Below are 27,966 nucleotides of genomic sequence, written 5' to 3'. Positions count from 1 at the left end.
ATGACTTGACTACATAGTTACTCCCCTTTGTAAAGTTACGCCGTTTGTGCCAAAAAATATGTGTAAAGGTGTAACTGATTTTAGTTGAGTTTATTTGACAGAAATGGTTCATTAAGGGATAAATTTAAGGGATTACTTTCTTTATTGTCACTAATCACACGAAGACAGTCTTTAAGACAGTGCACTGGTGTTTGAAGCGGGGTCAATTGTGCTTGAACTAGTTGAAGGTTAGTCAAAATAATTCGACGTTCAGATTGTTCTATGGAGGCAGTAAACAGTTTTCTGAGCTTCTCGGCTTAGAGTCGCCTACCTAACTTTCAAAACCTCACACAAAAGTCTGTAACCACACACCTGAAATAAAGATATTGCAACATTAACACCACTGTATGTCTATCGTTACAAACCATCTACAATACATCTCTAATATCTAGCCTCCATGTACCATCTCTCGACCCAGTTTTACACTATTTTGTGGTAATTATATAGGTTAAAACATAATCAAATATAAGATATCGACATTGATTGGTAGACTGACCCGTTTCAAAGCTGTGTATTCTATTTTGGGATGTTCACTTCTACTACACAACGTAATACAGGTATGTACATGTAGGTAAGTTTGATCGATAATCACATTCTACAAAGAACCAATTCTCGACCTTTCATCAGTACGGTGTCATGACCCAAGTCAGACAAATATTTCAGCAATAAAATTTAATGCATTTATTTAAATAGTCCATACGTTTATATATAGTCTCATCAAAATGAGAAAATTTGAACACATGTATGTGTTAGATCTGACAGACGGGAAACATATCAAAACATAAATAATTAGATTTTCTTGTAAATTTTATGAGATCGGTGTACTTTGTCAGTTAGAAAAGGATATGAATAAAATATTCTATAAAACACTTACCAATACTTTGCTCAAAACTGGCAAAAAACAATGAAAATGCCAATAGATAAGTAAAGTACCTTTGCAAAGAGCGGTAATTCGATGATATATTGAAATCAATCGAGAGATGGTAGCGTTCGATAATTGGTACAAGGAGGCTAGTTTTCTGTTTACAAGACCTGAATTTTGTGCTCTCCGGTAAGCTCAAATATATGTGCCATCCGTACCGTTTTTTCACTGTTCCAGTTTTCCTGAGGCCCCTGCTAAAATGACAATCCCACTTTAAGCTAGCTCAGAGGAAGCATGTATACGCTCCTGCAAGTCATTACGTCATACTATCAAGATCAAGGCTACTCAACTGATTTTTTTTAAATAAGTTAAACTCAATCCTAGCCGCTGAAACTTCAATTCTAGCAATTATTATTATTTAGAAGTTCAAATATGCACTTCATTCCGTAAATTGCCTCTTATTTGTAAATTTCACCCCGGCCAATTCGACACTAACAGCTCAAAACTGTTTACTGCCTCCTATATGTGTGTGTGACGGGGCAATATGTTTTGAAAAAAATATCTCAATATTTCCAAGGATCGCGTCAAATTTGTTGGACTACTTGAAGGTTTGATAAGTTTTAAACTTTTTTATTTTATAATTTATTTACTGTTTATGACACGTACTGGCTACATCACATTTGTTTGGTCAATAAATCATCAGGCTAATTAGGATGGTCCCTGCTGGTACCGCGGTACTTAATTTTGCCCCCCAAAAAATAGAATAATAAAAAGAACTTACTTTTATATATTTCCAAGACCATTGTGAACTGTTGATATTCCAGGGCAAAAATAAATCAAGCATACGTTTACGATCTCACGTTGGATGCCCACATAAATAGGTCAACCAAAAAGGCAAATCAAACTCAGGTTTCCTCTTCAGAAATATAAAGGTTAACTCCAAACCCTAAAATCAATGGCATATCAGACCCTCTTCAGACCACAGCTTGAATATATCTCCGAAATCTGCATGGTCTCCAGATACACAAACTTAAATAGTCCAAATAGAAGTGGTCCAAAGACCAAATAGAAGCAGTCCAGAGACTGGCAGCGCATTGAGCTATGTCTATGTCAGGGGTGTGGAATTCCTATGTCCGACTTGTCCGACTCGGGACTTTTTGACGGCGGACAAGTGAGTTTTCGCATTCCGTTTGTCCGCGGACAAGCACAAATTTTCTGGTTTGAAATGAAAAAAAGGAAAAAATAATGTAGAAACGCTGAACAGTGCTTCAAGTTTATGGACTTAATAAAAGAATTTGACGTACAAAACGGATGTTTCACCCACCGAGGGCCTCTCGATTTCTCCAGTTTTGGGAAAACCATACTGCGTCTAAATTTAGTATCTCTTTCTCTGCGTTTTGATTGGTTCCCCGTCACGATCTTGCGTGATTTTTGCACACAATAACTCAGCGAATAGAAACCGGAAACGTAAACAATTATCACAAAGTTTTGGACAAATTCGTTGTTACAACCTCGTCTGCCAACAAAAATGGAAGTCAACAGTCAAAGCACAAAGAGCTCGCTAGTACGAGTCAGGAAGTTTCATGTTTTCTAACTGTAACAGTCAGAAAGTTCCATGCTTTCTCACATGATTTCGCATGGCATGATGGGCAGTCTTCCAGGTATTTCTGTTAAATGTTCGACGGCCTCGCGGACAAACACAAGCTAAAGTGCCGAAAGCTTAATTTTTGAAACAGCTACATTATTACACTTTATTATGTTTGCTTAAAATTGTTAATACTTGTAAATCATTGTCCGAAATAAAGAATTATTTGCATGCTTAAATGTTGAAAATCCGGGCAAGTAAGTTTTGACTGCGGACAAGTAGATTTTTCAGTCTCGTTTGTCTGTGGACAAGTGAAAAATATTGGGATTTCCACACCCCTGTCCCCCAGGACTGTAGTCCTATGAAATAATCTTCCACCTGACATTCCCTTTCTTCCAACCCTTGAGCAGTTCAATGCCACTGTTTGCAACTTTGAACACACTTCACCATAACCTTGCTCTTCACTTCAGGCCCTGTTTTCATCTTTTAAATCTCTAACATAATTTTCCTTTCCCTTTCATTTTTGCCCGATTTTCTTTTATTTTCTACTAACAGTCTTTGTGGCTTGACATGCATGGAAGTGCCTACATCCCTGTAAAGGTTTAGACAATAACGAACGATAGATAGATGTTCTTTAAAGAAAGGCATTTTACACTGTTTTATCATTCAGTTTATTGAACAGTGCTGAATTTCCTGCATTTTATGTCATTTTTCAACAAGTATTAAAAATTATTTACTTTTACACTACAATGTAATTAACATTTTTATCAAATTTTTATGAATAAAACAATTTTTGACTGAAAATAGTCTTTTTAGAGTAGCTTTAACATAAGAACAAAAAGCACAGTATATCTACTGCCATATAGGACAAAAAAATTTGGGCAGGTGATGTGGGGGGGGGGGGGGGGGGGGGGGGGGCAAATGTCCATTCCAGTAATAAGCAATTGGGCAAATGTCCAGTAGGCCATTTTTTAGCTCACATGTCACAAAGTGACAAGGTGAGCTTTTGTGATCGCGCAGCGTCCGGCGTCCGTCTGTGCGTCCGTCCGTAAACTTTTGCTTGTGACCACTCTAGAGGTCACATTTTTCATGGGATCTTTATGAAAGTTGGCCAGAATGTTCATCTTGATAATATCTAGTTCAGGTTTGAAACTGGGTCACTTGCGGTCCAAAACTAGGTCAGTAGGTCTAAAAATAGAAAAATCTTGTGACCTCTCTAGAGGCCATACTTTTAGATGGATCTTCATGAAAGTTAGTCAAAATGTTCACCTTGATGATATCTAGATCAAGTTCGAAACTGGGTCACTTGCCTGCAAAAACTAGGTCAGTAGGTCAAATAATAAAAAAACCTTGTGACCTCTCTGAGGCCATACTTTTGAATGGATCTTCATGAAAATTGGTCAGAATGTTCACCTTGATGATATCTAGGTCAAGTTCGAAACTGGGTCACGTGCCATCAAAAACTAGGTCAGTAGGTCAAATAATAAGAAAACCTTGTGACCTCCCTAGAGGCCATATTTTTTAGGGATCTGTACAAAAGTTGGTCTGAATGTTCATCTTGATGATATCTAGGTAAGATTTGAAACTGGGTCAACTGTAACTATGGTCAAAAACTAGGTCGGTAGGTCTAAAAATAGAAAAACTTTTTGACCTCTCTAGAGGCCATATTAATGATATTTATCAATGGATCTTCATGAAAATTGGTCTGAATGTTCACCTTGATGATACCTAGGTAAAGTTCGAAACTTGGTCACGTGCGGTCAAAAACTAGGTCAGTAGGTATAAAAATAGAAAAACCTTGTGACCTCTCTAGATATTTTTCATGAGATCTTCATGAAAATTGGGTAGAATGTTCACCTTGATGATATCTAGGTCAAGTTCAAAACTGGGTCATGTGCCTTCAAAAACTAGGTCATTAGGTCAGATAATAGAAAAACCTTGTGACCTCTCTAGAGGCCATATTTTCCAATGAATCTTCATGAAAATTGGTCAGAATTTTTATCTTGATGATATCTAGATCAAGTTCAAAACTGGGTCACATGAGCTCAAAAACTAGGTCACTATGTCAAATAATAGAAAAAACAAAGTCATACTTTGTTCAAAACTGGGTCTTGTGGGGACAGGCGAGCGATTCAGGACCATCTTGGTCCTCTTGTTTAATGTGTGTGTGTGGAGGGGGTGGGGGTGTGCAAATGTCCTATATCTTCCAAGAATGGAGGCTTTGGGAACCCCAGATAGGACAGGTAGAGGATCTGAAGTGCAGCCATGTACTATAACTTGTTGAGTGCAGTCCTCTAGGAATGAATTACTATCTGCTGTGATGTCAGATGGCACACTCCCAGTTCTTCAAGTGTGTGTACTAGTATAAAATTACAAATAAAATATACAACAAGATGTGTATATGTACTAAAAAAAGTTACAATTTATAAAGGCTAGGCTTAAATGGGTGTAATAGGTTTTAATGGATTAGTTGATGAATTATTGTATAAATCTGCAGCTCATTCATTTATTGGCTGGTATACAGACATACATTGTATTGTTGTTTTTCATTTGTTATTAGCTCATCTGATTTTTTGAAAAAAAATGATGAGTTATTGTCATCACTTGAGCGGTTGTCGGCGTCGGCGTCGGCGTCGGCGTCGGCGTCGGCGTTGCCTGGTTAAGTTTTATGTTTAGGTCAGCTTTTCTCCTAAACTATCAAAGCTATTGCTTTGAAACTTGGAATACTTGTTCACCATCATAAGCTGACCCTGTATAGCAAGAAACATAACTCCATCTTGCTTTTTGCAAGATTTATGGCCCCTTTTGTACTTAGAAAATATCAGATTTCTTGGTTAAGTTTTATGTTTAGGTCAACTTTTCTCCTAAACTATCAAAGCTTTTGCTTTGAAACTTGGAATACTTGTTCACCATCATAAGCAGACCCTGTACATCAAGAAACATAACTCCATCTTGCTTTTTGCAAGATTTATTGCCCCTTTTGGACTTAGAAAATCAGTTTTCTTGATTAAGTTTTATGTTTAGGTCAGCTTTTATCCTAAACTATCAAAGCTATTGCTTTAAAACTTGCAACACTTGTTCACCATCATAAGTTGACCCTGTATAGCAAGAAACATAACTCTGTCCTGCTTTTTGCAAGATTTATGGCCCCTTTTGGACTTAGAAAATATCAGATTTCTTGGTTAAGTTTTATGTTTAGGTCAAGTTTTTCTCTTAAACTATCAAAGCTATTGCTTTGAAACTTGCAACACTTGTTCACCATCATAAGTTGACCCTGTACAGCAAGCAACATAACTCCATCCTGCTTTTTGCAATAATTATTGCCCCTTTTGGACTTAGAAAATCATTTTCTTGGTGGAGTATTATGTTTAAGTCAACTTTTCTCATAAACTATCAAAGCTATTGCTTTAAAACTTGCAACAGTTTTTCACCATCATAAGTGGACACTGTACATCAAGAAACATAACTCTATCCTGCTTTTTGCAAGAATGATGGCCCTTTTTAGACTTAGAAAATCATGGGTAGGACAATATTTCTATTACACAAAAAAAATCAGATGAGCGTCAGCACCCGCAAGGCGGTGCTCTTGTTCTATAACCTTTCCGCACCTGTAACGTAATAAAACGTATAACGGCTTATTTTATGATTTGGTATTTTATGATTTCTATACCTCTTATATATGAAGGACCGAGTGCAGTAAAAGAGTTATCACACTGTCCTATCTATCTGTTATTTAGAAACATATGGTAGTCATAATTCTGGCAGCTTTTATTTCCAAACGTTACATCCTATTAAAAGCTCTGTATAAGGTGTGCTGACTTTAAATAGAATTTTGAAGAACAATTTATTTTGTAGAAATTTTCTAAAGAGAAAAAAGTTAATTAGAATTTTGCAAATATTTTCAGGAATGTCTTGCTTCATCTGCAAAAAGGATTTCAACATCAAGCCAGGTACCACAAGTTACCTGAGGCCCAACCAGCTGACTAGTAAATTACAAGACAGGAAATATAAGACAGGATTACCCAAACCAGATGTGAAGATTCTGGAAGCTTTAGAAGATATATCAGATGGAGATGTGACATCGGAACTGTTAAGGAAATACGCAGCTCACTACATATGTCATGGTTAGTATAGTTTGTCAAAAATATGTTAGCCGCGCCATGAGAAATCCAACACTAGCATGGAACCAGACCAGCCTGCATGCAGTCTGGTCAGGATCCATGCTGTTCGCTTTCAAAGCCTATTGCAATTAGAGAAACTGTTAGCGAACAGCATGGATCCGGACCAGACTGCGCGGATGCGCAGGCTGGTCTGGATCCATGCTGGTCGCAAACGCACTATAAATGATATGAAGTGATTTTTTTATATTTAATAAAGGTATTTTATAAGAATGTGTAGGTTGAATTTTATCTTATTTGGAAGATAATGAGTTAGGACCCTGGAGTTAGGGATTTCCCTGGGTATAAATGTTGTAGGACTTGTCTATTTTTAGGAAAACTGCTTTTTTGTTTGTTTGTTTTGGGTTTAATGCCTTTTTTCAACAGTATTTCAGTTGTGTAACGTCAGTCAGTTAACCTAACCAGTGTTCCTGGATTCTGTACCAACACAACTGTACAAACCTGTTGACAGTTCTCCACAAGTAACTGCCAACATCCCCACATGAATCAAAGGTAGAGGACAAATGATTTCAGACACAATGTCTTCTACTGAATCATCACGGAGAACAAACCGGGGATCAGGAAAACTGCCTCAGCCTTTTGTAGGAGATAAGCAGAAAGAAAAAAGTTGTTCCTTACATTTTTGTTTAAACAGCCTTGATTATATATATATATATATCAATCATTGACCTCCCATATTTTAATACATATATATACATTTTTATTTAAATCTCAGAGTGTCAAGTGAATCTACGGCAAGCTGTGAATAAGAAGGCGGAGCTAGAGCACTATATACAATTGTTGAACGAGAGGATCAGTCCAGTGTCTAACAAAGATAGGAGAAATTATTATAGAGGTATATGTAAATAGATGTCCGAGGTGTTTGTGGCTGAGAGGTTATGGAAGCTTACTTGAAGTCGCTTGTCCCTTATCGCTTTGATTTGGGTTCAAAACCTTGCTAAGGGTGTAGAATTTTTTCATGTGTAGAAGTCATCCAGCTGGCTTGCAGAAGGCTGGTGGTTCTACCCAGGTGCCTGCGCGTGCCAGAGATAATGCCCAGGGGGTCCACCTTGTGTCTTTGTTCACCATCAAAAGCTGGAAATATGCTGTAATACTATGATCTTTGATTGTGTCAGTGTAAGGTTAATGTTTTTAGCTCACCTGTCTCAAAGTGACAAGGTGAGCTTTTGTGATCGCGTGGCGTCCGTCGTCCGTCGTCCGTGCGTGCGTGCGTGCGTAAACTTTTGCTTGTGACCACTCTAGAGGTCACATTTTTCATGGGATCTTTATGAAAGTTGGTCAGAATGTTCATCTTGATGATATCTAGGTTAAGTTCGAAACTGGGTCATGTGGGGTCAAAAACTAGGTCAGTAGGTCTAAAAATAGAAAAACCTTGTGACCTCTCTAGAGGCCATATTTTTCATGAGATCTTCATGAAAAAGAGTCAGAATGTTCACCTTGATGATATCTAGGTCAAGTTCGAAACTGGGTCATGTGGGGTCAAAAACTAGGTCAGTAGGTCTAAAAATAGAAAAACCTTGTGACCTCTCTAGAGGCCATATTTTTCATGAGATCTTCATGAAAATTGGTCAGAATGTTCATCTTGATGATATCTAGGTCAAGTTCGAAACTGGGTCATGTGGGGTCAAAAACTAGGTCAGTAGGTCTAAAAATAGAAAAACCTTGTGACCTCTCTAGAGGCCATATTTTTCATGAGATCTTCATGAAAAAAAGTCAGAATGTTCATCTTGATGATATCTAGGTCAAGTTCGAAACTGGGTCATGTGGGGTCAAAAACTAGGTCAGTAGGTCTAAAAATAGAAAAACCTTGTGACCTCTCTAGAGGCCATATTTTTCATGAGATCTTCATGAAAAAGAGTCAGAATGTTCACCTTGATGATATCTAGGTCAGGTTCGAAACTGGGTCACGTGGGGTCAAAAACTAGGTCAGTAGATTTAAAAATAGAAAAACCTTGTGACCTCTCTAGAGGCCATATTTTTCATGAGATCTTCATGAAAATTGGTCAGAATGTTCGCCTTGATGATATCTAGGTCGAGTTCGAAACTGGGTCACGTGGGTTCAAAAACTAGGTCAGTAGGTCTAAAAAAAGAAAAACCTTGTGACCTCTCTAGAGGCCATATTTCTCAATGGATCTTCATGAAAATTGGTCAGAATGTTCATCTTGATGATATCTAGGTCAGGTTCGAAACTTGGTCATGTGCGGTTAATAACTAGGTCAGTAGATCTAAAAATAGAAAAACCTTGTGACCTCTCTAGAGGCCATATTTTTTCAAGAGATCTTCATGAAAATTGGTCAGAATGTTGATCATGATGATATCTAGATCAAGTTCGAAACTGGGTCCCCTGCAGTCAAAAACTAGGTCAGTAGGTCTAAAAATAGAAAAACCTTGTGATGTCTCTAGAGGCCATATTTCTCAATGGATCTTCATGAAAATTGGTGAGAATGTTCAGCTTGATGATATCTAGGTCAGATTCATAATTGGGTCGTGTGCGGTCAAAAACTAGGTCAGTAGATCGAAAAATAGAAAAACCTTGTGACCTCTGTAGAGGCCATATTTTTCACGAGATCTTCATGAAAATTGGTCAGAATGTTCACCTTGATGATATCTAGGTCAGAGTTAAAAATGGGTCATGTGCCTTCAAAAACTAGGTCGTTAGGTCAAATAATAGAAAAACCTTGTGACCTCTCTAGAGGTCATATTTTTCAATGGATCTTCATGAAAATTGGTTAGAATTTTTTATCTTGATGATATCTAGGTCACATGTGCTTAAAAACTAGGTCACTTTGTCAAATAATAGAATAACGACGTCATACACAGTTCAACACTGGGTCATGTGGGGATAGGTGAGCGATTCAGGACCATCATGGTCCTCTTGTCTTTAAAAAGTTGTCCCCCTGATTTATGGAAGTTCCTTTGTTCTTACCCAGTTTTCCGCCCTGGCCTGAAATATTTGTAAAGGGAACCAGCATTTGTCTTTCTCCATTGTCGTAACAGGAAAGTTACGCAATATGATATGAATTGTGTTGATACGAGATGAAATTGAACCGGAAGAAAAAATGGAGGAATATAGAATTGTCCCTTGATTTTATGTCTGAATATTTTGATGTCTTTATGTTTTGACACACATATTTCTAACAGATTAAATGTTAGTATCACCAAAAAACACTTTACGGTATACATTTTTAAAACAAATTATGCTTTTCCAAAGACCAGAAACAAACATTTCGTAGTGCACAACAAGCTTTTTTCCTTTTTGTTGAGATCGTTCACATGTTTAATAAACATGTAGCAACATTGACATCATTTTAATTTCAGAAAATTATGGAAAAGATAAGAGAGGCAGATGTTGGGGCTGCATGTATGAGTTTGTTCCGGCTGACTATAAGAAGAAGCGTAGCGACCGTATGCATCTTGCAACACATGTTGTAGAAGGGATGAGTGCCGGCGAGGCTATAAATAGCTTGTTGGAGCATGAGGCAGAAACGTTATTGGGACTTTAGTAAGTCTGTATGAAAAGGAATTCTAAGTTGTTAACGTTAAAGCCGCACTTGTATAGATGTAATATATTTTACTGAAACAGAGTCCTTTGAAAATGAACGTGATAGGATTAGTTGAGAGAAAGCGTATATTTAAGAAATAATATATTATATTTAGTGATTTGTCAACGAATAAAATCATTGTTTGGAGTTCAGATGCAAAGGAATTATATCACCAGGACGCACCCCAGTTGATAAAATAGTAAGCATCTTAACAACGATTTTATTCAAGAGCAAAACACTAAATGAGATATATTATTTCAATTCTAATATGTTACCAAGGACTTTTAAGTACATCCTTGACAACATCCATAAAATATTTGCCTGTTTTCTGTTGTTTTTTTTTTTCCAGTTCGCCACTACTCCATTTGACACTATGACGTAATAATTGTGATGTCAGAGGAATGAATTATTGTATGATAACACACATTTTTCAGCCTTCTTTGTTTAATAGGAAAATGGATCTGGTCATGTTAGGATACCTCTTATTACATGACCTTTTTATTTAATTCACCAGTCTGCAGTTTATGCTGAATGAATGATTTATATCCAGCACAAGTTGTGTATGCTAATAAGGAAAAAATTTAAAAAATTAAACTGAAAATTAATTTCTGATGTCATGTAATAAAACACTTGTTGAATGGCTTGCAGGTCAATAGTTAAAATCGTTGACCTTTGGGCAATAGTCTCGACTGTTGACTGGCAAGCCATTCAGTTAGTGTATAATATAAGATAATATTTATGCTTGAAAGATACATAGAAGATATTTGTGTTTTAGTTTAAGATCAGAATCTGTTCTATTGAGTGAACACGGGCTTAATTATTTCCACCAGTGACCTAGCCTGAAAGATAACTTGATATAACATGTAAATAAATAAATTTCTCTGTTTATTTAATGCCTTTTCAGTGGTTTAGACCAAATTTTACACATTTTGTAGTTCCCCACCATTGAGGAATATATTTGACATTTTCACTGAAATTACAAGATATATTTCACTTTTATATTTCAGTATTGCACTGAAGAAAATGTAATAAATTTATTTTGTATTTGCAGTGAAAAGAAGGTCTTTATATGCAAGAAGTGTTTTCAGTTATTACGTAATGTGATACGAGCACAGTGCGCATTTGATATTCTTCAGACAAGTTTCATGACACAAGCAAACATAAACAGTGTGTTTGCAAAATTAGTGAAAGGAGAAGTTGTCCCTCCTGAACTACAAACTCTAGATGAATCCATATACACAGGGAGACTAAATGAAGGAATATCAGGAGGGACTGCTGAAAGTGGCGAGACTTCACCAACTAAATCGCAATCCGCTCTGTACCGTATCACAGCTAGCAGGTACGATAAAAGGCCTTTTCATAAAATGTTGGGAAGTTTACCTGCGGTTCCAAGAAAAAGTGGTAAGAATCCTAAAAGGCAAAAAGTTTCTCAGGAAGAGGATAGTGAAGACAGAGTTTCAGATGTGGAGTTTGACATTGATATGGAAGGAGAAGTGAAAAAAGAAATGGAAGTGAATGAGATTACTGAACCTGAAGACATTGAAAAAGATATGGAAGTAAATGAGCTAACTGCATCTGATGATACTGAGACTGTGAACAAACAAACCAGGAAATTATTAACAAGTAATACTGAACCACTAAGTGATGAGTTAGAAAAACATGATGAAGAATCTGTGAAAGCATGTGATAATAATAGTGACTTCAGTGGTAATTTTACTTCAGCATCTTTTGAAATTACAGATAAAAATAATGCATGTAATGTTGAAAATGTTAAGAAGCAGATACATGTGAAAGTGAGTTTACATGGCACTGAGATAAAGGCTTTAATGGATGATGGCAGTAAAACAGGAAAGAATGAGATTAATGTATTAAGGAATGAGGGCAGTAGAGGAGGCAAGAGTGAGGTAAAGGAACTAATGTATGAGAGCAGGCAAGGACAAAAGAGTGAGATAAAGGCATTTACTGATGGGGGCAATGAAGGAGAAAAGAATGAGATGAAGGAACAAATGGATGAAGCCGGTAAAGAAGGGAAGAATGAGATAAAGACATTGACAGATGAAGGAGGTAAAGGAACAAAGGAGACAGTACCAGTAGATGCAAATGCCTGCCCAGTTGAGACTGAATTATACAAACAGTAAGTTTAGCATTTACACAAAGCGATGAAAATTTTAATATATAAACAGTTATACCTCTCTGATACATGACATTCCAGTACTGTTACTAATCAGGTCGGGGGGTCTCTATGGCAGGATGGTTAAGGTCACTGACTGAATCACTTGCCTCTGACCGATGTTGGTTTGAAACCTCATTTGGGGTGTAGAATTTTTTATTTTGAGGAAGCCATCCAGCTGGCTGACGGAAGATTGATGGTTCTAACCAGGTGCCTGCTCATGCCTGAAACAGCACCTGGAAGGGGACTTGGGGTCTTTCTCCTCCATCAAAAGCTGGAAAAGTCACCATATGACCTTTTATATTATTTCGGTGTGACTCTAAAACAAACCAGACAAATAAAAAATGAATTCCTACATGTGGGCATGGTCACTCTTCCCTGTATATATATATATATTGGAAATTTTAAAAATCTTCTTGTATGAAACTGCTGGTCCAAATTTAAAAATAAATACACACTAATGGTCCTTGTGTGACCCTGTACCAAAGTTGTTCAAAATAATATGATTTGTCAAAATGCATGGCTGCCAGGGAGTGTGGTTACTTTTTCCCTATATGAATATAATGAAAACTTTTTGTCAGAAACAGTTACTGTAGGCCCAGCTTTAAAATGATTTTACACAAAGATTGTACAATTTTTTTTTGATTTGGCAAAAAACATGGCCACCCAAGGGTGTAGTTTATTTTCCCCTGTATGTATGTAAATGGAAACTTTATAAAAATCTTCTTGTCTGATATTGTCAGGTCACATCCTTACCCCACCCACCCAGCATACATGTACACATTACTTGTCCTTATTCATTTTGTAGAAACTTTTAAAATATTCTTGTCAGAAAACACTGATACTATTTCAAAGTAATTTCATAGACATCTCACTTGTATAACCATCTACCAAGACTGTTCCAGCAAACACTGTTACACAGATGAGCGAACTAGGGCCATCATGTCCCTCTTGTTAAGTTTTTACCAGTCCACTCTGGAATACAAATTCTATTTACATGATTGTAGTCATTTCTTCTAGTATTTAAAAAGCCATATTTCACTATGTTTACACTCTATCACCTTCATATCTTAACCCATCCTTATCATGTTTACACAGAATGTGTGTACCTGTAAGAGTTAAATCAGGGGCCACATGATGTTACTTGGACCAGAGTTGTTTACCCTTGATTTATTAAAAAAACGAAATTGCTTCATTTCTTCACCAATCCTACTTTTATTTTCGCTGAATATTATACCCATGAGAACCTGTTTGTGTTTGGTTTATGGGCCAGATGAATTTGATAGGGCGGTAGTTATCTGCCCTTGATATATCAAACAGTATTTGTAATACATGTTTACAGTTTACACACTGTAATGTAGACAGAATGATTATATATATGCCATCTTCAATTTTAGGCCTTTACTCTGCTTTGTTATGTTTTAACCCTTACTGAAATCATTACTAGTTGAAATTACAAGTGATCCTTGATGGATGAAAAAAAAGACAGTTTGACTTCATTTGCAAATTTATTTGTATTACTGAGATGTCAGGGGCAGCAGTTACCACAGTGGAAAGCAATGGTGAGGCTTGATCATAAAAAAACGTGAAAAGTACTTGTAATAAAGTCTGATGCAAATTGGAATGTTGAACATGGCAAATAAGTAGACGATTGTGACAGCCTTGTTTAGTCCATATCAATTAAAGTGTAAAGATATTGTCTGTATTAAGTTGAAATCAGAAATTGACACAGTATGTTAACCTTTAGCCTGGTGGTGACAAGTGATTTTGCCTTTGCGACCAGTGCAGACCAAGACCAGACTGCACATCTGTGCAGGCTGATCATGGTCTGCACTGTTCACTATTCAGTCAGTAAATTTTCAGTGAACACCCCTTTGAATAAAAAGTGGTACTGCCAGAATTAAATGATAGACCAGTCCCATTTTAGAAATTTAGCTGGGGAAAAAAATGTTAATATCTGCCTTGCTAATTAGATGACAAGCAAATGCCAATTGCTAATAATGATTGAACTTTTTTCAGCTTGAATAAATTGTTCTGGAAAATAGAGATACAAAACTTTGAAATAAATGTAATTTGTTCTTTGGCATTGGGTTAAAATTAAAGTATTGAAATATATTACAATTAAGAGATTTTCATCAGTGACCATAATAAGTTCTTTGAAAAACTGATTTAACAAAACGCCCTTATTGTTAGAAGGTAATACAATTAACTTAACATTATCATATTTCATAAAAGAATTATCGAGCTGCTAAAAATCATTCAAAGGCCTGGAAATTGATCCAGTTTTGTTACTTCTTTTTGAACTTTTCGAAATGATGCCCCTCCCATACACATCCAGATGAAAGCCCCGCTCGTTTAGCTCAATAGGGAGAGCGCAGATCTACAGATCACGTGTTCAAGAGTTCGAGCCCCAGTATATATATTGGACAATGTGTCTGAAATCATTCGTCCTCCACCTCTGATTCATGTGGGGAAGTTGGCAGTTACTTGTGGAGAACAGGTTTGTACTGGTACAGAATCCAGGAGCACTGGTTAGGTTAACTTCCCGCCATTAAATAACTGCAGTACTGTTGAAAAATGGCATTAAACCCAAAACAACCAACCAACCATGCACGTTCAGTAGTTCATCCACACTGCCTCCACCTCCCCAATTTTTATACATACTTATTGTTTGAAAAAATGTGCATACATTATAGAGTAAAATGTTTGTATACCCTTCAATAAAAGAAGTATTTGTAATATCCTAGCAAAAACCATGTGTTTGCAATGTATGCATGTAGTGTTTATTCATGTCATCAAGTTTATACACCTGAGCTTGAATAAACTTGATTTATGTTCTAGATTTCAAACTTTTGACACCCAATATACCAGACCATACATAAAGTTATTTGTTTATACCTCCCTGACAAAAGAAATAGCTGTCATTTTTCAGTTAGTTTTGTAATATTATAGCATTTAATGTAATATTATAGCATTTAACAAAGAAAATTCCTAATCATTCTAGTATTTTTTTTGTTTTATATAATTATACTAGTATGAATTCTGAATAATGTCATTTGAAACTCAGTACCATTTTTGTTGCTTGTTGGAGAAATGAAATTTGAGAGCAATCAAAAATCATCAGAAAAAAAAAAAAAAACAATTAAGAGACATCAGGTGTAGCTGGTAAAGCAGATTTTTATTTGTGATATTGTGTAAGCATGAAATATTTAAATAACAGCATTCAAAGTGATCAAAGCCAGATAAAGTGGTTTTAAATTACATGTAATAAGAAATGTTAAAAATATTGTTTGATCTTGTATTTATTTTTGTATTTCATTTAAAACTCGATACCAATTCCTTGCTTTCGTTTTCTTGTTTGGGAGATAAAAATTGTGATCACAATGTGGAGGCAGATTAATTGATTGTCAGAAAAGTTCACAGAAGTATGGAATATTTTTACCTGGAAATGTAGCAGATGCACCATGTCATTTTGAGGCTGTCTTAAATATATGATGTGGTCTTACAATTATGTCCTAGAAATTTCATGTACATCCAGTTATCAGAATGGTATCAAACTCTTTTGGTCATTCAGTAATATACAAAGGGTAAAATGACTGCATTTTAGTCAGTATTACAAACATTTGCTTAAAGGTATATTAGACGTAAATTTCGTATCTTAAGACTTGAAACAGTTACTATATATGCCCATCATAGAAAAGATCTCTCTGTGCTAGCTATCTGACTACCAGTATAATTTTCTGCCTATGTCCTGTAATGCCCACCATAGAAAAGATCTCTCTATGCTAGGTACCTTAATGCTAGCTATATATTGGCCTGGTGACCTATAAAATGGTTTAAAATCCTGGTAGGCAATTTTAAATGTTCTAGATTTTGTTCTGTTTGCCAGTTCATAAAAGAGGTTTAAACTATAAGAGTGTAGGTAAATCTAAATGTTTACTATGCTCTAGGCATGGTATATAAAGGCACAGATATGAACTTCTTTTCTAAAGTGATTTTCTTCCATAGTTATTGCATTGCAGATAAAGGATATATAGACATATAAAATTGTAAGTTCTTAAAAAGAATGTGAGATTCTAAGAACTTTTTTCACTGTCAAGTCATAATTTATCATTATTCTTATCTTACAGTTGCATTGAAAGAAAATAAAGTCTAGGAAACATTTTAACTACTTTAAAGATATCCCATGCCCTTCTTTACTTGAAATGTTGAAAATACTCGTCAGATGTATTTAATTTTACTAAATATATGAATAAATATTTTGCATGTACAACTGATATATAATTAAATATCATACAATGACAGTTTTTTTTAGCGTTAGTACAAATTTATGCTGTAAACTGTACATGTATGTGTATCATTTTTAGCTCATCTGATTTTTTGAAAAAAAAATGAGTTATTGTCATCACTTGATCGGCGTTGGCATCGGCGTTGGCGTTGCCTGGTTAGATTTTATGTTTTGGTCAGCTTTTCTCCTAAACTATCAAAGGTATTGCTTTGAAACTTGCAACACTTGTTCACCATCAATAGCTGACCCTGTACAGCAAAAAACATAACTCCATCCTGCTTTTTGAAAGAATTATGGCCCCTTTTGGACTTAGAAAATATCAGATTTCTTGCTTAAGTTTTATGTTTAGGTCAACTTTTCTCCTAAACTATCAAAGCTATTGCGTTGAAACTTGCAACACTTGTTCACCATCATAAGCTGACCCTGTACATCAAAAAACGTAACTCCATCCTGCTTTTTTCAAGACTTATTGCCCCTTTTGGACTTAGAAAATCAGATTTCTTGGTTAAGTTTTATGTTTAGGTCAGCTTTTCTCATAAACTATCAAAGCTATTTCTTTAAAACTTGCAACACTTGTTCACCATCATAAGCTGACCCTGTACATTAAGAAACATAACTCTGTCCTACTTTTTGCAAGAATTATTGCCCCTTTTGGACTTAGAAAATCAGATTTCTTGGTTAAGTTTTATGTTTAGGTCAGCTTTTCTCATAAACTATCATAGCAATTGCTTTAAAACTTGCAACTCTTGTTCTCGATCATAAGCTGACCCTGTACAGCAAGAAACATAACTCTGTCCTACTTTTTGCAAGAATTATTGCCCCTTTTGGACTTAGAAAATATCAGATTTATTGGTTAAGTTTTATGTTTAGGTCAGCTTTTCCCCTAAACTTAGTTTCAAGCTATTGCTTTGAAACTTGCAACAGTTGTTCCCTATCATAAGCTGACTCTGTACATCAAGAAACATAACTCCATCCTGCTTTTTGCAAGAATTATGGCCCTTTTTGGACTTAGAAAATCATTGGTAGGACAATTTTTCTATTATATAAAAAAATCAGATGAGCGTCAGCACCGGCAAGGCGGTGCTCTTGTTAAACTAATGCGTAGTGCTGTACATACACCATATATTAGATTTTCTATTGGCATAAACTACATGAAGTAATTATATGAATTTGGGGTTGGGTATACCTTTAATCTTTATATATCAGTGGTAAAAAAAGTACACCCTCAATGTTAGAGGGAAAATCTTCCTACCAGGGGAGCGGTGGGTAGTAGTTAAGGTGTCGGCTGCACAACCCGAGGTTGTGGGTTCGAGTCGTACCTTGGTCACATCCACATCTTCTCATATACCACCAGGAAGCGGATTCTGGAAATTGGTTCAGATAAACTTGACGCTTTCATCTAGCTAAATGAATTAGTATAAACTAACAGGTGATCGTAGGTGCTAATCCCAGACTAGAGGTTTGTTATGCATAATATGATGGTTAACTGGAGTTCACTGGAGAGTTCATCCGTGGTTATTCATCCTCCACCTCTGATACATTTGTGGAAGTTGTCTGTTATTGCTCTGAATGTGTAGTGAATCTCGAAATGCTGGTTTGGTCTGCTGACAGAAACAAAAAAATTCTCAAATTGAGTGAAATAATGTATTTTGAAAAATGGGTTAAGCTCAGTGTATAATAGGCAAAGCAAAATAATCTAATATAGATTGAAGGCAGTGGTCAGTAGCATAATGTCTCATTCATATCAGTACACAGTTATCTATTTGTTAAAGAATTTTGTTGTTACCTTACTCTATGTTTGTTTTGGATTTTTTTGTCTTTTATCAAATTGTCACGGAGAACACAGTCATGCCTCGCCTGAGGATAGAACTCACAACCTAGCGATCCATAGATGTGCACTCCCTCTATTGAATTTGATTTAAGCAGGTGGGCACCTTCCTCTATGAGTAAGATATATGGAAGATTTTATTCTTTATTTGTAGAGACATGTCCGACACTTGGGTACTTTACTATTATCCAACGTTTTCCGGCCGAGCAGAATTTATACGGCTGATATTTGAGGAGACAGGAACACCATATAAAGAATGTGAGGAAACTTTTGCTAGCCTCAGGAAGTTGATAATAGATGGGGAGATGGAAGGATATCCACATTTTGCTCCACCTATGATTAAAAAAGGTAAAATTTATTTACAGGGTGGTCTGTTATAACTGGGGGCCTCTATGGCTGAGTGGTGAAGGTCGCTGTTAACCCACGAAATTGTTCATTATGGTTGGCATTTCATTTAATCTACAGTTATTTTTAGCTCGACTATTCGAAGAATAGTCTAGCTATTCTACTCACCCTGGCGTCGGCGTCACACCTTGGTTAAGTTTTTGCATGCAAGTACATACAGCTATCATTTAAAGGCATATAGCTTTGAAACTTATTTATTCTTTTTCTAGGTCAATTACCAACCTCACTGGGTCAAGTTCCATAACTCTAACATGTATTTTGAGCAAATTATGCCCCCTTTTGGACTTAGAAAATTCTGGTTAAAGTTTTACATGCAAGTTACTATCTTCAAAACTAATGCAGATATTGAATTGAAACTTCACATGTGTCTTCGGGGTTATAAATCTAGTTGATAGCAGCAAGTCCCATAACTCTGACCTTCATTTTGGCCAAATTATGCCCCCTTTTGGACTTAGAAAATTCTGGTTAAAGTTTTGCGTGCAAGTACATACAGCTATTACCAAAAGGCATATAGATTTGAAACTTATTTTTTCTTTTTCTAGATCAATTACCTACCTCACTGGGTCAAGTTCCATAACTCTGACATATATTTTGGCCATATTATGCCCCCTTTTGGACTTAGAAAATTCTGGTTAAAGTTTTGCGTGCAAGTACATACAGCTATTACCAAAAGGCATACAGATTTGAAACTTATTTTTTCTTTTTCTAGATCAATTACCTACCTCACTGGGTCAAGTTCCATAACTCTGACATATATTTTGGCCAAATTATGCCCACTTTTGGATTTAGAAAATTCTGGTTAAAGTTTTGCGTGCAAGTACATACAGCTATTACTAAAAGGCATATAGATTTGAAACTTATTTTTTCTTTTTCTAGATAAATTAGCTACCTCTCTGGGTCAAGTCCCATAACTCTGACATGTATTTTGGGCAAATTATGCCCCCTTTTGGACTTAGAAAATTCTGGTTAAAGTTTTACATGCAAGTTACTATCTCCAAAACTAATGCAGATATTGAATTGAAACTTCACATGTGTCTTTGGGGTTATAAAACTAGTTGACAGAATCAAGTCCCATAACTCTGACATGTATTTTGGGCAAACTATGCCCTCTTTTGGACTTAGAAATTCCTGGTTAAAGTTTTGCATGCAAGTACATACAGCTATTGCCAAAAGGCATATAGCTTTGAAACTTATTTATTCTTTTTCTAGGTCAATTACCAACCTCACTGGGTCAAGTTCCATAACTCTTAACATGTATTTTGAGCAAATTATGCGCCCTTTTGGACTTAGAAAATTCTGGTTAAAGTTTTACATGCAAGTTACTATGTCCAAAACTAATGCAGATATGGAATTGAAACTTAACATGTTTCTTCGAGGTTATAAAACTAGTTGATAGCATCAAGTCCCATAACTCTGGTATGCATTTTGGTCAGTTTATGTCCCCTTTCGAACTTAAAACTCTTTTGATATTTAACATTTTGGGTAATAATTTCCTGCTTCTGTGACAATATTTTGAATAGTCTAGCTTGGCTGTCTTATGGATCAGCTCTGTTATATTGTGTATATAATTATAAATTGTTGTGTATGCTTGATGTGACGTTTTTCAATTTTTTCAAGTTCCATTATAATGACGGTTTCTGCTTGTAGCAGTGAGCACAATGCTCAGCTTTATAGTGCTGTCTCACTGGAATGTCACACTGTAGGCACGTGACATGATAGTGACACCGGGCTGACCAGTCCTAACATTATCCTCTTAATGCTGAGCGACAAGCGAGGAAGCTACTAGTACTATTTTTTACGTCTTTGGAATGGCACAGCCAGGGATTAAACCCACAACTATGTCAGATTATGACATCATATAAATGTATTCAATTTACAACTAAAATCAATTTTTAAAAAGTCACAAAAAACCACTTAAATGTCTTGAATTTAGATGAAAGAAATTGTTGAGAGAAGATAATGTAACAAAAATGAAACAGCATACATGTCAAACCCCATTTAGAAATGCTTTTACATATTTGTCTGATATTTAATACTGTGAAATCATTAATATTCGTGGGGGACTAATTTTCATCGATTTCGTGGTAAAGTCAATCCACGAAATTTAATCCCAATGAACAAGTAAAATTCCCATTCAGTTTATGTTCAAAAGTTGAAATCCATGAATTCATATCCCCACGAAATTGCCATGTTAACCAAAACCACGAAATTTCATGCCCATGAAATTAAATGATTTTACATTATGTTCTGAGAAAAAATCTGTCTCACTCTTTTTCCATTCGTTTTTGTTTTTCGTCATCACAAAACACTTTTCAAAAGTAGGGAGACATATTAAATTGAATGATTTTTTTAAATTAGATATGTTACTAACAACAAAACATTCTAGAAATATGCTGAAATCCAAAACAAAATTTGATCAGTACCTGTAGGAGTAGAATAAATTAATGAATTGTCTGGATAACTTTTAAATTCCAGGCAGCTTTCAGGTATCCCAGACTCCCGTGATATGTCGTTACCTGGGTGAAGAACTAGGATTATATCCAGCCACTTTAGAAGATAAGCTACATGCAGAACAAATCAACCAATGTTGTCATGACTATATTGCTGAAGGTTTGTAAATTGTGTTTTATTTACCTAATTGTAAATTAAAGGTGATTTACTAGTTATTCCTTTGGTTTTATGAAGACTTGTGGGTAGTTTTGCTACTGAGGGTTATTTTGCTACCTGTTGGTAGTTTTGCTACTTGTGGGTAGCTTGGCTACTAGTGGGTTGCTTTGCTGCTTGTGGGTAGTTTTGCTTAAATACTACATAATTATAGGCCTGACTAAACTAAAGGAACCAGCGTGGGAGTCATCTGGTCTAGTCACGTAAGGCTGCCAGGTACTTGAACACTAATTTTTCACTTGGCATGGCAACAGAGGTCTAAAAGCTAGTTTCTGTTTAAATTTCATTGTGGATGTATTTGTGACATTTTGGTAGGAAAGATGGGAGAGCAGGATGTATTTGGTGAAGTGAATCTCAATTGTAGTATGAGTAGTAATTCCAGGTCACAGCAGTGTGATTTTGATGTCAGTTTACAGTAAGCAAATATGACCAAAGAAATCTCTCTTAAAAGATACATGACCCCTACTTTTCTCTTCATTTTACATCAGTTTTATCATAACTCTTTAAAATGAGGTAAGGATTTGTTCTCTGAAATGGGTCTAGCTATGTTTGGTAGCTCTTCTTTAAAAAATGTCAGTTTTATATAGAAAACTATTTAACTGGTTGTGACCTATACGCATGCCAGCTTTATAGGCTGACTTGAGCAAAGGACTCAAAATTAAGTTATTTTTATCACCCTTTGTCAGTCTTTTGTTTTTGACTTAAGTAGTTCTGCATGTTTTATAAACCAGAAGTTATAAGGTAACTTCATTTATCTGGATAAGGTAGAATAAAGCCTGAATTAATTGCAACAAATGAGTAAATTTATTACAACGGGAACTTCTTAAGATAAAATATGGTGTTAAAATATGTGACACATGAAATAATTCCAAATAATGTCTGTAAATCAGCTTGAAATGTGCGATTAACTTAATCATGGGCAAATATCTCAAAAACATGCACATGGATCTATAAATTCTATTTCAGCATATTATAGGCCATATGTTTATTTACGACTAAGAAGTTTCATTAAAATCTACTTTGCAGAAAATGTTATGAAAATTGTGATCTTCCCATACACTCCAATTATGAAAAACTTGTGTGAGGTCAGAATTATTCAAATCAGTCTAGCAAATGAAGATCATTTCGTTTTTATTTTCGGAATTTTCTCCGTGTGTTCTGAAGTTTTGAAAAATGAAGGTTTAATAAAATTCTACATTGTAGAAAAAAATTTGATTGGAACATGCGGAACTACCTTAATACCAGGTACTGGAAATTCCTGAGATACTCTTGAATGTCTTCCACCTAACTAAGGGGCAGTACTGGTTCTTCCCAGGAAGGGTGGCTTTCCTTGTATCGGTGCTACTTACTGGGCACATTAAAGAACCAGACTATCTGTTTGTAAAGAGTTAGCTGGACATGTTTGTGCTGGATCTCTCTCTCTCTCAGTTCTGGGGGCTTTTCCCTACTCTGTCCGTCTAGTCAGATCACTCTGTGTCTGTGCTGGTAGAGGATGAATGTGACGCCCTGATTAAAGCACCTTTGAACGTGTTTATCTCGAAAGGGCGCTATATAAATCTGATATACATGTAATAAATATCACATGTTTGATACCTATCTGCTTAGCAATCTTTGCAAAACTTTCAAAATGAGTACATTAAGTTCCTTACAAAAGTAGGGTTAAGTATATATGCGTTAATTTCACCTGTCTTTAATTGATTTCCTGCCATTTTACACACAGTTTTCCTATCCATAAAGACAGAAACTACATTTGAGCTGCCCCATGAAAAAACCAACAATTTGGCATTTGCGACCAGCATGGATCCAGACCAGCCTGCGTATCCGCGCAGTCTGGTCAGGGTCCATGCAGTTCGCTAACAGTTTCTCAAATTGCAATAGGCTTTGAAAGCGAACAACATGGATCCTGACCAGACTGCACGGATGCGCAGGCTGGTCCGGATCCATGCTGGTCACAAAGCCACTATATTGGTTTTCTCATGGCGTGGCTCATTTGTTTTAGTTGAAATTAGACAAAAAGAGCAATGAACTTAAAAAATTAGTAAGTTTCCTTAATTTATGCTTAATCTGTTGTGGCATTTGTTGTAATAATAGATCTAATGAAAAGTTCTAGATATGTCTTTATTCATCAGTGTTAGCACCTGTGGCTTTGATTAATTGATTCTCTTACACAGCAATAATGTTTTTGCCAATTAACCTTTAACTGACTTAAATTATCTCAGAAATTGCAAGTCGGATAATTTTATCTTGTCATACAGTTTATTTGAAGTACATTGATTTCCAAGCAGGGAATTGTACTGGAAGAAAAAATCTAATGAGATACTATTATTTTTTGTTGATATTTATAGAATGTCTTTATGCTGTGTATATTCATGTACTAGTACCACAAGTTTGTTAAGAATAGTTCTGCTGGACTATATTTTGGGTTCACCAGAGGTAAGAATATAAAATGGTTCAAACCATTAACAAATTTGTTTAAGCAAGGTCCTTTTGACCTTGATATTTTTTACCTAGAATTACAGGAAGAAAATGTATTTTTTTAAGAAAAAATATTCCTCTCCAAAAGTGAGAGTGTAGATGGGAGGAGGGTCACACAAAAATGGGTTAGAATCATAAATGTAAGCAAAAAATGATTATAATGGCATCATGTGAATGATACTGATCACAAATGTTAACAAAAGTATGTTGAACCATCACGTGATTTGTACTGGCCACAAATATTGGCAAAATAGATAAGAACTATCTTGTGAATGGTACTGGTTAAAAATATTAGCAAAAATAGATTAGAACCATCTTGTGAATGGTACTGGTTAAAAATGTTAGCAAAAATAGATAAGAACCATCTTATGATTGGTACTGGTCAGGAATGTTAGCAAAAATAGATTAGAGCCATCTTGTGATTGGTACTGGTTAAAATGTTAGCAAAAATATAGTAGAACCATCTTGTGATTGGTACTGGTTAAAAATGTCAGCAAAAAATATATTAGAACCATATTGTGGATGGTACTGGTTAAAAATGTAAGCAAAAATAGATTAGAACCATCTTATGATTGGTTCTGGTTAAAATGTTAGCAAAAATAGATTAGAACCTTCTTGTGATTGGTACTGGTTAAAAATGTCAGCAAAATAGATTAGAACCATCTTGTGAATGGTACTGGTTAAAAATGTCCACAAAAATATATTAGAACCATCTTGTGATTGGTACTGGTTAAAATGTTACCAAAAATATATTAGAACCATCTTGTGATTGGTACTGGTTAAAATGTTAGCAAAAATAGATTAGAACCATTTTGTGATTGGTATTGGTTAAAATGTTAGCAAAAATATAGTAAAACCATCTTGTGATTGGTACTGGTTAAAAATGTCAGCAAAAAATATATTAGAACCATATTGTGAATGGTACTGGTTAAAAATGTTAGCAAAAAAAGTTAAGAACCATCTTATGATTGGTTCTGGTTAAAATGTTAGCAAAAATAGATTAGAACCTTCTTGTGATTGGTACTGGTTAAAAATGTCAGCAAAATAGATTAGAACCATCTTGTGAATGGTACTGGTTAAAAATGTCCACAAAAATAATTAGAACCATCTTGTGATTGGTACTGGTTAAAAATTTCAGCAAATAGATAGAACCATCTGTGATGGTATGGTTAAATGTTAGCAAAAAATATATTAGAACCATCTTGTGATTGGTACTGGTTAAAAATGTTAGCAAAAATAGATAAGAACCATCTTGTGATTGGTACTGGTTAAAATGTTAGCAAAATATATTAGAACCATCTTGTGATTGGTACTGGTTAAAAATGTTAGCAAAAATAGATTAGAACCATTTTGTGATTGGTACTGGTTAAAATGTTAGCAAAAATATATTAGAACAATCTGGTGATTGATACTGGTTAAAAATGTCAGCAAAAATAGATTAGAACCATCTTGTGATTGGTACTGGTCTGGAATGTTAGCAAAAATAGATTAGAGCCATCTTGTGAATGGAACTAGGCAAGATTGTGGTTACTAGCAAAATGTGGTTTGAATCATCTTATGAATGGTACTGGTTAAAAATGTTAGCAAAAATAGATTAGAACCATCTTGTGAATGGTACTGGTTCAAAATGTTAGCAAAAATAGATTAGAACCATCTTGTGAATGGTACTGGTTAAAATGTTAGCAAAAATAGATTAGAACCATCTTGTGAATGGTACTGGTTAAAAATGTTAGCAAAAATAGATTAGAACCATCTTGTGAATGGTACTAACCATCTTGGTGTTAGCAAAAATAGATTAGAACCATCTTATGATTGGTACTGGTCTGGAAGGTTAGCAAAAATAGATTAGAGTCATCTTGTGAATGGAACTAGGCAAGATTGTGGTTACTAGCAAAATGTGGTTTGAATCATCTTGAATATTATCCTGTCTTCAATTCTTCATTTCTTGTTAAATTTCAGCTTATGGCATTAAACATAAACAAAAATATCAAAACTTTTACAAATGAAAATATGTATGTAGGCATAACATACATGTAAAAAGAATTCCTGTTTTTAGATTTTTAAAACAACCCAGGAGAACATTAAGTATTTTTATAATCACAAACCCATTGGAATTTGTTTACACAGAAGAGGTTAATAACAAGCATCAGCTACATATATTTCAAATCAAAAAACAAAATTCATGTATGGGATGTCCTAACTAGTTTTTACAATAACTAAAGGTTTAGGATTTTCTGGAGGTTTTATTGCCGTTCACAACATTGTAGTTATAATAAACACTTGATGTGTGTTTTCCAGGTCGACTGGCATTTCATGGCATTAATCAAGTTGGTCCATACCTTTCACAGAAAGAAGAAACACAACCGTATATAGATAGATTTGTATCTGAGAGGTTGCCGAGGTGGTTAAAATACTTTGAGAGAGTTCTTGCCTCAAACAATGGTGGAAAAGGGTAAGATCTGTATTTGTGATGATTGTAGTTATCCGAACAAGTATGAAATTCTCCCCACCCTCAATCCCGGACAAAATCCCAGTCCCAACCTGGACAGTTTGGCTTAGGCAGATGAAATCCCCGCTATTTCTTACCCACAAGTACTGTAAAAGCATATATTATTGCTGGGTCAAAATTGCGCGAATTTGAAATTTTAAGTATGTGCGCCAGGTTTAATATTCGGGGAAATTGTAAAAATGATATTATACTTAAATTTGAAGTATACTAACGGTGAATATCTATGCGAGGAGTAATTTTCGCAAGATGTAAGGACTCAGGAATATAGCGAAAATCCAACCCTCTCGAAAATTTCTGCTTTTACAGTACCCTTATTTGTATAGATCTATTCTTAGCAATCAGTTTTGAAGTGGTATAGAAATGTAACACAGCTGGTAGGTTATCTGCATGAAATCATACCCAACATAGAGATAGATCTGTCTTGCTTATCTAGTTATTAAAATGATTTCCGTAATACTGTCGTTCAAGTCTCTTGCTGTGAATCTAAATTTTGCAGTGTAATTGTAAGTGCTGGGTTAGGTGCTCATTGCACAACCTAGATGAAACAAGTTTTAACTCAACTGAAGTCATGGTTTTCCATCTTTATAAGATCAAAGAACGATAAGAGTTAAATTAACAGTAACGTAACTTTAGTTATCTTAAGACATTTCGTTGCTTTATGTCAAAATGTAAATGAATAGACAATGAATTCAGTATTTTTATCTCGATATATCTACCAAGGGCTGAACGTATTATAGTCAAAAACCCACAAATATTTTCCATATTTTTATCATTATAATACCATTTCAGGTTTTTATTCGGAGAGAAGATAACTTATTGTGACCTCGGCTTGTTCCACAGTCTTCATGCCACTGAGTCTCAGTTTCCCAATGCTTACAAGTCAGCAGACTATATACCACTGCTAAAAGCCTTCAAGGAAAGGATAATAGCTAGACCCAGGATAGCATCTTATCTCAAGTCACAGAGATGGAGGGGATTCTCTGGAGATAGCATGATGTGAACTTGTTTACTTCTATTTATGAAACATCTCTGTGTTTATTCCAGACAATTAGGACTTTACTGTAATGCAGTTTTTATTATCAGACTAGTTTTAACGTAAGTGGTTTGAAAAGGAAGAGTATGTATAACACTTAAGTTCCTTATTCTGGAGTGTTAGTCAAAGGATTGCTAGAATTTCTATCGACTGTTACTGCTGGTAAGATAAATTGAACGAAAATGTGCGTTTTTTTGTTGTTGAAAATACACACAAGTTATGATAAGCCATTTTAATATATTAAAAGTACAAACACGATACTTTTTAATTAGGTTTTCAAAAAGAGAATGACTTTCTGAAAACATTATTAGTGTTTGTAAACATGAAATTAGTAAGCAAAATGTTACATAATGAATTGCTGATTAATAAACATAAATTGATGCAATAA

At 35.2% G+C, this 27,966-nt stretch overlaps 1 protein-coding gene across 4 annotated transcripts; it reads left to right on the top strand.

Annotated features, from left to right (window-relative positions):
* The first annotated feature begins 35 nt into the window (after window positions 1-35).
* LOC123531584 (uncharacterized) lies at window positions 36-27,966 on the top strand. 4 transcript variants are annotated; one of them, XM_045312672.2, is made up of 9 exons: window positions 36-227; window positions 6,392-6,610; window positions 7,380-7,499; window positions 9,983-10,166; window positions 11,258-12,340; window positions 18,647-18,840; window positions 21,373-21,507; window positions 26,335-26,488; window positions 27,335-27,966. In XM_045312672.2, the coding sequence occupies exons 2-9, from the start codon at window positions 6,394-6,396 to the stop codon at window positions 27,543-27,545; spliced, it is 2,298 nt and encodes a 765-aa protein (XP_045168607.2). In that variant the 5' UTR covers window positions 36-227; window positions 6,392-6,393; the 3' UTR covers window positions 27,546-27,966. The 4 variants fall into 4 exon arrangements, with proteins under 4 accessions (XP_045168607.2, XP_045168606.2, XP_045168605.2 ...); XM_045312671.2 differs by having other exon boundaries at window positions 45-68; XM_045312670.2 differs by lacking the exon at window positions 36-227 and adding an exon at window positions 342-596.

This window comes from Mercenaria mercenaria, chromosome 11 (genome assembly GCF_021730395.1).
Source record: "Mercenaria mercenaria strain notata chromosome 11, MADL_Memer_1, whole genome shotgun sequence".
In the NCBI taxonomy this organism is placed as follows: Eukaryota; Metazoa; Mollusca; class Bivalvia; order Venerida; family Veneridae; genus Mercenaria; species Mercenaria mercenaria.
Note: the sequence above shows the minus strand (reverse complement) of the source record. Positions and strands in the feature narration are given on the sequence as shown.

Coding starts and splice junctions, on each gene's coding strand:
- LOC123531584 (XM_045312670.2), top strand. CDS start 566: ATGTTCACTTCTACTACACAACGTAATACAG. Junction 6,611..7,379: donor AGCTCACTACATATGTCATG/GTTAGTATAGTT, acceptor TTTAAATCTCAG/AGTGTCAAGTGAATCTACGG. Junction 12,341..18,646: donor GAGACTGAATTATACAAACA/GTAAGTTTAGCA, acceptor CTTTATTTGTAG/AGACATGTCCGACACTTGGG.